Source organism: Protopterus annectens, chromosome 12.part0, assembly GCF_019279795.1.
Source record: "Protopterus annectens isolate FY-2018-M chromosome 12.part0, PAN1.0, whole genome shotgun sequence".
Taxonomy (NCBI): domain Eukaryota; kingdom Metazoa; phylum Chordata; order Ceratodontiformes; family Protopteridae; genus Protopterus; species Protopterus annectens.
Window position 1 is genome coordinate 261,554,906 of NC_056746.1, and position 13,303 is coordinate 261,568,208.

Genomic DNA, 13,303 nt, shown 5'->3' on the forward strand with positions numbered 1-13,303 from the left:
ACTCAGGTATCATCGAAAAACTCATCAGCTTGAATGTAAACCCATACATCACAAGATGGGTTGCAAACTGGCTAAGTGACAGAACCCACAGGGTCAGAGTTGCTGGAGCCATGTCAGACTCAAAGCCTGTCACAAGTGGTGTCCCACAGGGCTCAGTCCTGGGTCCACTCTTGTTCGGCATCTACTTTTCTGAAGTACAAGCAAACACAGGAGGGTTATGGCTGACAAAGTTTGCAGATGACTGCAAACTGGCGCCATAGTCGAAAACACATCTGACACAGATATCCTCCAGAAGGGCCTCACAGAAACGGATAACTGGTGCCAGAGCCATGGCCTGAAGTTAAACGCCAAAAAATGCATAGTCATACCCTTCGGGAAAAACAAGGTTACCCCTAGCTACCATATAGGTGGCAATCCACTGAGCACAGAAAAGTCATCAGGGATCTGGGGACCCAGGTTGACAGTAGCCTTTCGTTTGACACTCATGTTGCTAAAGTAGTTAGGAAAACCTTCTATATCACCCACCTGATCATGAAGGGATTCACATCTAGATCAAGGGAGGTCATCGTCCCCCTGTACTCATCACTCATTAGACCTATGATTGAGTACAATGCCCCGTTCGGAATGTATCTGACCAGACACCTGCTGCAGCTTGAAAGGCCCCAAAAGTTCCTCACCAAAAGGATAAAGGGTCTCAAAAATATGTCTTATGCTACCCGACTGAAAGAACTCCAGCTCTATTCAGTCTCATACCGCTTGCTCAGAGGTGACCTGTGCCTGACATATAAGGCCATGTCAAACCCAGATTTGATGAATATGCTTCACCTCAAAAAATCTAGATCTCTCAGAACCACAAGGGCGGGAGACTTAAACCTTGACACGGTTATAAATAGAACGTGCTGGAGGGACAGATTCATCACCCAGAGACTCCCTATGCTGTGGAACAAAATCCCGGTACATGTGAGGCAGAGCACCTCTCTGGCCTTGTTCAAGAGGAATCTTGACCAATGGATGGGAGATTGCAGATATACCCCAGGGATTACTTCAGTGTCACTGCTTGACAGAGGCACAGCAAAATGATAGGCATAGTTTTTATTCAAACTAAAGGGGTGGCGAAAGCCACATAACTATGGGCTAGGCTTATAAATGCCCTTGGGCAGATAGCCTAGTATGAACCTATGAACCTATAAAACATCTTGGGAAAACTTTAGAGTTTTGGCAACAAGGCATATATTAGCTCATAAACTACTTTTAAGTCCGAATAATAAAAACATTAATAACCCAAAAATTTGGGAACAGATATTTAATATTATATTAGCATAATACTTTTAACTTGAAGGTATTCACATTTATATACTTGCTTGGAGAGAATTTTGTATTTAAACTGTATATTACTGGAAATGTTATTAACTACTTTTTGTTTTTTCTCTATTCTTAATGTTTTACATAGAAGCATTTTTGTAAATATTGTATATTTGTTTGGTGTGATAGTTAGTGATATTAGTTAGTAATCTTTTGTTTTATATTTTTTCTCTTAAAATTTTGTGTTTGTTTTTACTTGTGTATGAAAGTAATATAACAATAAAGATTTATTATGGAAAAAAAAATATCGTGAGTGGTTCTGGCAGATACAAATCCTCTGTGGTCCATAAGTTAATCAGTACAGGAGGTATTCTGACCAGTCTTTTGGCTAAGAGGCATGTGAAAAGTTTATAATCATGGTTAGATTAGATATTGTATGAGTCTACCTGGAGAGGGTCTTTACTAGGTTTGAAATTTACAACAGTTGTTGCCTGCTTCCTGGATTGGTATGGATCTGCAGCATTAAGAAAATACTTAGCCATGACTGAACTTATTCAGAAAAAAATTTTCTTTAGCCCTAAGATACATTTCTGCAGCAAGCCAGCAGGCACAGGTGATTTACCTTTACCCAATTCATCAAACAGCTGGTATACTTTCCCTAATGTAAACACTTAATTAAGGGCTCTGCCTGGAACTGATAAGGTTTATTCAACGTCACAGAATTAGTTGTCTTCTTTTTCAAGTAGGTGCACTTATAGAAGTGAATTTTTCTAATATTTTCTGTTTTTGTCACCTTTGGGAAGCTAGGAATGGTAAAAAAGAGTTCACAGTGTGAAATTGAAGACTGCATCTGTTCAAAATGATTCAGGCAGTTACAGAGCCATTTTAGGTACTGTGTAGAACTGTAGCATGGATATCGTATATGACGCTACTGGTTTGTTTACAAGTATACGAAGCTTGCAGGTGTAGGAAGCTTTATAAATGCGCAAGAAAGGTATATATAGAAAAGGAACAGGTAGCTGTAATGTAATGAATGTTGAATGAATTTTTAAATCGTTCCTTTGATAACAGACCACAAACCATTGCAGTGCATAATCAGAATGTCTTTGAACAAGGCATCTTGTACATTTCAAAGGATTTTACTAACTGTGCAGAGGTGTGATATAAACGTGAATTGCAGGTCAGACAAAGAACTCTGCATAGCAGATATGTTGACTGGAACATATTGAAAATATAAGCTATAGATTCCTTGTTGGTACCAGTTTCAGTAGTTTCCAGTAGCGAAAAAAAGTCATTTCAGAGATAAAACTGATGCTAACGGAGACAGAATCACTGAAACGCATTTAAATGAAATAGTGGTCTGAGCAAAACTCATTAGTATGGAAAAAATATTTTATATTTCATTCAAGGAAGTCATTTGTATTACAGGGCCCAGTGTTCAAAACCTTTTTTTCAACTTCCTCTTGCTGCATCATTCTTTCTTGGCCGGTCAGCCTAGTGCCCCAGTCTATCACTGGGTCTACCTTCTCCTCCGTCCTCCTCTGGAGTTATCTGAGTGTGTTGTGGTTGGCATGGATATTAAGGGTGTTTTGGGAGCACTGCTAGCAACTGTTCCTGTTGCTTGGGGTGTTATGTTATGTCCTGCTCATGTTTCCCCAACCCTTCCAACCCTGAGTTCATTGATAACATCAGAGGGGTACTGTCCTGAGGGAGCATCTTTGACAAGCGCCTTTCTGTCCCTTTCGGTACCTCAGATGCCTCAGCAACTAATCAAACCCCAGTCAGCTTGGCCATAGTTAGGGCTTTATCCCCCTATGATGGTGCTAGCTTCTGATATTCAAACCTTTAGCTGTAGTAGTTCTCAGTCATGAGGAAAAAAATAGATTCTTCCAAGGCTGTGCAAGTCCGCACCTGGAAATAATAATAAAATGCAAAAAGGGCAAGAAATAGAATGTTTTGACCAGGTTTGTTAACTACAGCCCTAAGGAAGAGACTGTAGTATATCTAGTTGTAGATCATGTGTGTAGTCAAGTGAGTACAGATTTGTTTTAATTCAGAGAAGTCACATATTCCATATGTATGGATGATTTAATCCACATTCCTTGGAATAGTTAAACTGTCGGACAACAGTACTAGTTTGATTAAAGTCTGTTTTATTGAGATAGGGGGATATGTGATGATTTCATATCTAACGGGTCTGCAGTTTACAAGTCAGGAATTCAGAAAATTGGTGCATGAATGAAAATCAGACACATAACATCCAGTAAACACTATTCTCAGTGTGAAGAACTATTCAAACAGTGAAGAGTCTCGTGAGAAAGAACTATGCAAAATATGTGGGTATTGTCATACTGCAGTTTTTGGAATATAGAAATACTCCAGCACAGGACTTAGTGTTTCACAAAGGAATTGTTGATGCCCAGAAAGTTCATAAGATTGCCTTCTAGTGCTATGTTACTGATAGATGAGAATTAACATAAAGAAAAGGAAATGCTGGAAAGAAATCAACAAAGATAAAAAGGCTGTTATGCTAGGAACTGCAAAAGACTACCAGTTTTACAGGTTGGAGACAAAGAATGCAGAAGCAAGAGACAAATTTGCAGCCTGAAGTTGTTGCTAAAGCAGCTGAACCCATACCCTTTATGGTTCATGGCAAAGGCGGTAAGCTGTATGTAAGAACTATAACAGATATTTGCACAAGACAAATATGTCAGACTTAAAGGTCTAGCAGATGACTTGAGTTCAGTCAGCATCCCGGGAAACTGAAGAGCTAATTGGGGAGGATGGGAGTGAGTGGCCAATGACTGCTCACTCATTCTAGTTGAGAGAGATGACTAGACCTATTATACTTCTGACTTAGGTTGGCAAGCTGAGGTATTGCAGCAGATGTAACACACATGGTGGTAGGGGCTGTATGCCACATGGAGAGTCAAGAAGCTGAAGTACCCTCATTTCCATCCTGTAACATAATATTGTCACTCACCACATAGTGATGGGATTAGGTGGAGTCTAGAAGAGAGCCCCATGTGATTGCCACAGTGAACTCCTTTCTGTGTTTTGACCTTCACCATAGGGGATAAATGGGGCTTTTGGTCTTGTTCTTGAGCCAGGAATTAATGGGTTGTAGAATTCTCTTTCAGTCTGGGATGAAATATTGCTCAATGTTATTGGGTAGCAAGCACTGTTTTTTTTGGGGGGTGGGGTGGGGGTCATCTGGGTAAAAAAAGAAAAATAGAAAGTCTAGAAGGATAAGCAACCGGAAATGTCTCAGCCTTTTACAGGAGGAGACTCATGTAGTTTTGTCTCTGAAGGAAATTGTATCGCAGCAAGACCTGTCTCAGAAGCAGCAGACTACTGCAGGCATAGTAGACTGTTGAATAGCAATGAGCCGACAAACTAAAACTAAAAGAATAAATAAGGTGTCGAAGGAGACCAACCAAGTTGAATCAAATAAAACAACAGTAATTATTAAGCGCTTTTCATTCCACTGAATAGTAGAACTTCCTCAGATAACAGTTCAATCAAAACATTCCATTTAAAAATCTTAATACTATGTCATGTGTTCAAAACACTCCAATAGCATCTTACCCCTGGCTTAGTCAGCATTAACTCCTTAATGCCTAATACATATTAAGAAATCCATACAAAATAATTTTTCTTTTCTGTTTTCTTATTTAACTAAAACCATATCATCGTATAAAGTATAAAACTTCTTTATATATGTGTGTATTATATAAATATTAAAACTATACAGTGAACTATATTTATCACTAATCCTAAATTATTAGTGATAAATGCTACCTTGCTAAACTTCTCAGTTTTAAAATACACAAGATAGAACTCATTTAATTTAGCCCTGGACGTTGACTAGCATTAAGTTTTAACTGCCAAAGTAACTCCAAATGTTCTAACATAAGTGAATTGGGTCCCCCCCCGCTCGTCAATGTTTATTTAGTCTATGACCCTAAATTTAAAACTGTGTCCAGGGTGTTCCATAACATGTTTTGCTAAAGCATTCTCAGATTTTGCCTTCCGTATACTGTGTAGGTGTTCATATATTCTCTCTTTAAATTTACGATCCATTTTATCTACATAGAAGGATTGACGCAATTAACATTGGCGACATACACAATTATCTTAGAGGTACAAGTGTACTTTCTCTTTAAACGATATCCTCTACCTCTAGTAGTGTAGGTTTGTCCAGTGGCAATGTGTTTACAATAGTTACACATGCTACAAGGGAACATCCCTAGATTTCTAACTACGGAGCTACAATGTGAAGTTCGACTGTTCAGAGGAATGAAAAGCGCTTAATAAATACTGTTGTTTTATATGATTCAACTTGGTTGGTCTCCTTTGACACCTTATTTAGACTGTTGAATAAGTCAGACAGACAGACAGACTGTTCCAGACTTCATAAAGATTCCAAAGACTAAAAATTTGCATTATAATAAAAGTGTATTGTTTCATTTTGTGTTTAGTAAGGCTTCATTTTGATGTAAATAGCCTACAGAGTGCCTAGCACAGTGCTGAGGTTAATTTGCAGCACTCAGTGTAACACAGTGGATGTTTATTGTATTCATTGTTTAAGTTTAAAATGGAGATGTTAGGTATGGGACATATACGTTTAAATGTTAACAAGTTTCTTCCGGATAATTCACTTTGCAGTGCAGACAAGGAGATTGCACCATAATTGTGGTCTCTCTCTGTTATTTATTACTCTCGTTGATATTACACCTACCTTATCTGCCTATGTCCTCTCCTTTTAGGTGAGCTGCAGATGCTATTTAACTAACAGCATAGTTTTTTTTCTATTATCCAGCTTGAGAATTTACTTATGTTAGTTCCATGGATTTTTGAATTTTGTCACAGTTTTGTATTCAACTTTTTAGTGGTTGTACTGATAAATATCACATAAAATAACTGCGACCAGCAGATATTTCTAAAGGTTTATGTACAGGCACTGTTGCCTACATGCATCTTTTTAAGTTAGCAGTAGGAGGGTGATTGTTTATATAGTTTGCTCAGATTTTTCAGATAGCACTGCGCACTTGAGCCTCCCCTTATGATTTCCAGTTATCCTATCCTATGGATTCACTTAATTTACTGTATATTACTAATCCAGAAGCACATTCCATATGTCCACAACAATCTCATTGAAATAGTGTTTTCTCATATCAAATCTGAAGTTTGACCTTTTATAGAAATGTACGTATTTACCTACTTTTGTCCTGTAAATTGTTGGATACCTTACCTTGTGTAGATTTTCTCTCAGATTGTGGGTTCTGCATTAGATAGCATTGTAGTCATACCTCTTATCAGATAAACATAATATAAGAAAGGCTATTACATTTTTTTCCCATCACTTGACCTACTGCATAGTTTAATGATGTAAACATAAATGACGCTTGGAAAGAGAGAAGTATGGAAAATAATTGTATGTGTCTGTTTCTTGCTTCATTTTTATTTTTTTTTTTCAGTGGGAATGTGGATTTGAACAAGAAGAATCGTGGAGATTGGACTCCTCTAATGTACGCCTCTTACATTGGCCACGATACTATTGTTCATTTACTACTTGATGCTGGAGTTGATGTGAATGTCACCACTGAAGATGGACAGACGCCACTAATGCTGGCGGCCAGTTGTGGGAATGAGAGTATTGCCTACTTCCTGTTACAGGTTTTTTATGCAGATTATTTCGTTTTGGCTCTTGTAACTTCCCTCCAGTCTGTTTGCAGAGAAGAGAGAGAGAGAGACTGTGTGTGTTTGTGTGTGTGTGTGTGTGTGTGTGTGTGTGTGTGTGTGTGTGTGTGTGTGTGTGTGTGTGTGTGTGTATGTACAATGTTAATACATTTTCACTTGCTTTTGGATTTTTCTTCAATACTGTACTTACATATTTTGGTATTTTGAATCAAACATTCTTAAAGATTCCACACTAAATCCACACATGCACCAAAGAAGATATGGTAGCCAGCCAAACCCGAATATATTTGCGTTAAATTTAAGAGGTATGGTAACAAAAAAAGGATGTACCAGTTTTAATGTTGTTTTATAACATCTTCATCCAGTGGAGTAGCTAGGTATTCTGCTACCCCCCCCCCCAAACTCTTTAAGTTGAAAAAACACAGAGAGCTAAGCACTTCAGGAACTTTTAGCGAAAACGAAAAAAAAAACAACTTTCTTTTCTTTTAAATTATAGCTAGCAAACTGCTTACTGCAATGTATACCACACGCAGAGAGCTTCAGTTTTTGTTCACAGATGTGATACCAGTGTATGAATGCTAGTAATATTCTGTACTGAAGACCAATCAGCATCTGCTGATCGCACCCCTTTATATTTTGCGCTTGGAGTGGCTGTTCCTTTTGTCCACCCTTGCTATGCTACTGTCTTCATCAGTAGTAATACCTTTCTTCAGGTAAACCTCGTCTTCACTTCAAATGGATCATACTACCAATGAGGATGACCAGGCCCCTGAAGTCAGAATGGTGAAATATCTCAGTTCTCAGTTCCTTTACAAGACTGCAGGGTATATAGCAGTTCTTCCTCGCTTGTGTAACCAAGACAGGCACCTTCTCAGAGTTGAGCTGTAACTTTAGAGTTCTTTGTTAATAACTGAACAGAAATAAGACTGATAACTGCTGCAGGCTCTATGAAAATAAGACTCCTCCCCACAAATTTCTCTTTAAGTAAAAAAAAAAAAAAAATGGATAATCTTTTTTCTCTGCTTATAATTGATTAATTAGGGTTCTGGAAATAAAGCATGGAAGCCTTTCTTGATGGGATGCCAGTTCATCTTGGAAACACACACACATTTGAGCAGTTTACACTAAAACTTGTTGCTTGCATTTGGAAAGGGGAAGGAAAAGGAAGCCTGAGAATGATCATTGTGCTTTACTGACTGAGCTGTATTTCATTTTGGCAGACAACATTGTTGTAATCTGGTCCATCACTAAAGAAGCAAAGACCCTATACTGTGTGTTTTGCAGAGAACATGTGCTTTGGGCAATGGATAATCTGACGCCCATTCAGCCACTTTGTTAAGTTGAGATTATCAGTTTTTGATTTAACTTGGGGGGGTTAAAAAAATAAAACTTGATTAAAGCTTGTTTTTGCTTAAGTGTCAAACACTTTTTATCACCATGAGCCCTGGTGGCTCAGTTTAGCATGAGTTTTGTGCATTTCATCAAATTACATTCCATTTAAGGATTTGTTTCATGGTTTTCTTCAAATGTACTTTTTCATCTTATATTGGTATTGGGGTAAAGAACTCTTTACCCTGCCGTTGTATGATCACCAAATTACTTTGCTTAGGAGATATGTGCATGTATGTGGGGGCATTGGGATACGCATTGCTTTCTAGGCTTTTTACATTTCATAGGCTTGGCTGTTCGAGGAAATGTTTTCATCATAATGGGTACCTACAAGCATTTTGTCTGAATTAATATAAGTTATTAAGAATCAGTTTTTATTTGCGTGCTTAATCCTATTAGCAGTCAGACAGCTTCTCAAACTAATATTCATCAGCTCTTGCTTTGGCAAAAGGGGTTTAGCACACACAAAAAAAATCTTAACTGAGCCCAGCTTTTGCTTACAGGTATAGAATTGTTTTCCAGTGTACACAATGGTGGAAACCATATTTTTCCTGTGTTTGTGTGTGGGTGTATGTGTGTTTGTTTGTTTGTGAGACCCCCTTCTCAAAATATCAGTGATGTCAAAGTTTATTCAAGTTATTGGCGCACACAGGATGTTCCCCCATCCCATTCATGGGTAAGTGTGTAGCTCTACTTTGCCCATCATAAAACAGTATGATGGTTTGCTGTGGAAATAGTCTTCTGTCAGTACGACGGTTTATGTTATGTTATTTTTGTTAAGACAAAACTCCTTGAGTCTCACTTTTTTGAAGCCAGACCATTTTTTTGCCCAAGTCAATGTTCAGCTGCCATTGTTTTGTACAAGAACACTGGATATAGAAGTATGGGAGGTGGATACATTGTCTTTTGGTGGACTCAGTGTTTTTGTCCACCTATATAATTCATGCAGAAAGTATTACCAAAAGCTTTGCAAGGCTTGGCATAAGTGATCCTGGTGGCTTTTTGTTGGACAGGACATGTGGTTCACCTTTTTGGCAGAAATGGCAGTTCAGTGTCCACTAATCCAGACTGTTTTTAATACAGCAAAATTGAAATATAGCACATTCCAGTCTAATTTCTTTCAGTTTGTGTGCTTAGATAGTTTCTCTGTGATATTGGAGTGGGATAGAGCGAGAGAAAGACATTTATGATAATATGCAAAGCATAAAAAAAGCTATAAAACCAACTAGAAAGAAGCTATAACTGATCAAATCAGAAATATTTCTTTCTGACAAAACAAATTGCTTACAGTCTCAGATTTGCCAAGTACCTAAACTGTTATACAGTCTGGAACTAGTATGTTAACTTGGTGTCTGATGTTGTCATTTTCATTCATTCGTCAAATGATGGGTTTGGATATGAGACTCTGATCTGACTTTAAAATACATGCCAGTGACATTTGGTCATTCAAACCTGGCCAATTGTTAGCGTTTAAACACAGTTGCCAGTACAGTTCACATCTCTCTATATTTAGAGACCATGTTCCACCACTCACATTGGGCATAAAACTTAGAAGATATGAAGATAAATATAAAGGAACAGTACAAAATAAGCAATTTATTGATGACCCAAAAAAAGTTTTATAGAGAACTGGGAAACAAGGTAAAAGGAATTGAAAGACTGCCAAAAAAAAGAAGAAATCGATACATTTTGGCGAAGTATCTATGAAGATCCTGTAGAATGGATCCACTTTTAAATGTCGAAATTCCGAAATCTCGACTTTTAAAAAAAGTACCCAAAACATCGAGATTTCAGAATCTCGACATTTAAAAGTTGGTTAAAAAAAACAAAAATAAAGTAAAACTGTTTGCAGGGGGGCAAGCCCCCCTGCACCCCCTACTTAAATATACCAACTCTGAGATTGCGCTACAGTGCAGAGAATGGTACCGTTCGCTTCACTGTAGCGCGATCTCGGAGCTGGTATATTTAAGTGGGGAGGGGTGCAGGGGGGCTTGCCCCCTGCAAACACTTTATTTCAGTTCTCTCTCTCTTTTTTTTTAACCAACGTTTAATTGTCGAGATTCTGAAGTCTCGATGTTTTGGGTACTTTTTTTAGAAGTTGAGATTTCGTAATTTCAACATTTAAAAGTGGACCCATGTGGAACATAACAAAGATGCTAAATGGATAGAAGAAGTTAAAGAAAGAATAAAAAGTTTAAAGGTACAGGATATGAAATGGGATGAAGTAACAGCCAAAGAGGTTGAAATAAAGTTAAAAGAGCCTCTAATCAGAAAACCCCCGGCCCAGATGCAATGCCTAACTTTTGGCTAAAAGTATTAACATCTTTGCACAAAGATTTAGCCATGAGTAAGAACTATTTATATGTACACCCCAAACAGACATCAGCCTGGTTAACAACAGGAAAAACAATGCTCCTACTTAAGAGTGAACCTGCAAGCCACCCTAAAAATTATAGACCAATAACTTGCCTTCTGACAATGTATAAGCTATACACGGGAATTGATGCTAACAGAATCTATGGTCATTTACAAGGAAACTCGGTTGTGGCAGTAGAACAAAAGGGCAATAAAAGAAAGTCATATGGAACAAAGGATCATTTGTTGTTAAATAAAGTCATAGTGGAGAACTGTAAAAAAGGGAAGAATTTAAGTCTGGCATGGATTAACTACTAAAAAGCATTTGATAGTATCCCACATTCATGGATAAGAGTGCTTAAAAATATGTAAGATACACCCTACACTGGTAGACAAAAATACAGTGACCATGAAACAGTGGCAGACCACTTTGCAATTAAGCAATGATAAAGGACAAATTATTATTCCAGGGATAAAAATCCAAAGGGTGATATTCCAGGGTGACTCTGTCACCCCTGCTATTCTGCCTTGCCCTTAACCCATTAAGCTGTCTACTTAACAGCTTAGGCCATGGCTATAATTTGGCTCCTAGAAAACAACAAAGTGTAAAGACTTCTCATCTTCTCCTTGTTGATTTAAAACTGCATAGCTCATCAGATGAGGAACTGAAAGCACAACTGCAAGTTGTCAAAACTTTTTCAGATGATATAAGAATATCATTTGGTCTTGATAAATCTGCAAAAGCTACATTTAAAGCAGGAAAACTGCAACACCAGGAAAACATCAGTTTGGGACAAGAATGTTATATAAAAGAACTTGGGGAAGAAGGAGTATATAAATATTTGGGAATTGATGAAGGATCAACAATAAAACACGAACAAATGCGAATAAAACTTGGTAAGGAATATTTTAGAAGACTTAAATTAATCCTGAAAACAACGTTGGCATCTAGGAGCAAAATCCAAGCTGTAAACCAGTTTGCTCTTGCTGTCCCAACTTACAGTTTTGGAGTAAGTGATTGGCCCCAAAATATTTTAGATAGATTCGATAGGAAAACAAGAAGGATGCTTCATGCTCACCAAATGATTTATAAAAATCATTGCATGCCAAGATTATATATTCCCTGTTCCGAAGGAGGAATGGGTCTCCTTGAAATTGATTACATGTACTGATCTGCAGTCGTGGAACTCCACACATATCTGCTGACCTCACAAGATCCAAACGTAATGAAAGTTTTGAAACATGAGGAGAATGAATCTAAGATGACTTCCCTGCTTAATGTAGCAGAAGCATATCAGCATCAAGCTGGAATGGAAATCAAACCGCAAGTGAATAAAAAAAAGGCAGCAAATGAATGTGCCAAAAAACAAAAGAAAAAATATAAGGTGAAGAACCAGATGAGAAGCCAAGAAATGTGGAAAATGCATAAATATAGTTGCAAGTATAGAAAACTTCTGGAAGAACCTCATGTTGATCAGGAACGAATGCAGGAATGGTTAAGGAGAGTCGAATTCAAAACAAGAGATAAAAGGTTAATATTGGCGGAACAAGATAATGGGCTACGTACACGTTTGTTTACAAAGTCCATCGAACATGTGGGAGAAACAGACAAATGTAGGTTTTGCAAAACAGAATTGGAAACAGTTGCACACCTCGTTGCTGGTTGTGACATACTAATGGTAGAAGGACTGTATACTGAAAGGCATAATAATGTGGCGAGACTGTTGCACTGTGGATTGTGCAAACATAATGGTACTGAAGTGGCTGAAAAACACTGGAAACGTGCCACAAAGCAACATAGAAATTTATGAAGTCTACATCACATGGGATCATCCATTACCAACAGTTCAAAAGATAGATTCTAGAAAACCGACTATAGTGGTCCAGGAAAAGAAGACAAAAGTACCTGCGTGTACAGAGAGACACAAAGTCATAAAATGTCAGAATTTGCAGAAGTGAGCTCAACATGGAAGAAAGTTACCCAGATAGTTCCAATAGTAGTAGGAGTAGGAGTAATGGGTCTTATAAAAAAAGAGTCTACAATCATATTTAGACATGCTACCAATACATGTAACTTGGTGGTGCTGCGGTAGCGCTGTCTCCTCACAGTAAGACGCTATCCGGTTCAACTCTCAGCTAGAGCGTCTTCTGTGTGGAGACATGCATGAATGGGCGTACCTTCTTTGAAGGTTGTGCGTTAGGGCTGGCAACTCAGCACGTAAAAATCAACTGCCAATCATTAGCGGACTGGAGTTCCGCTGTGGCGACCCCTAACTGGGAAAAGCCAAAAGACACAACAACAACAACAACCAATACATGTAACTCTGTACAAGTTGCAGAAGGAGTCAGTACAGGGCACATTGCGGGTGCTGCGAAGAGCACTTTTGGCTGACATCAAAGAGTGAAACAATACTAATTTCATGAACTTTAATCATACTTTGACTTGGGAATGGGGTCCATTCCAGTCATGTTATTAGAAACCCAAAAGATTTGGAGAAATTAAAAATAGGTATAACTTTTTCTAGACTAATACATTTAAAGTAATGTCCGGGGT

At 38.0% G+C, this 13,303-nt stretch overlaps 1 protein-coding gene across 1 annotated transcript in view; it reads left to right on the plus strand.

Annotated features, from left to right (window-relative positions):
- The window catches only part of ANKS3 (ankyrin repeat and sterile alpha motif domain containing 3), a 1,450,330-nt gene that overhangs the window by 207,337 nt on the left and 1,229,690 nt on the right, over nt 1-13,303 (plus strand). The window contains exon 3 of the mRNA XM_044089324.1: nt 6,783-6,981. Within this exon, the coding sequence (XP_043945259.1) occupies nt 6,783-6,981 (199 nt within the window). The remainder of the gene's footprint in view (nt 1-6,782; nt 6,982-13,303) is intronic.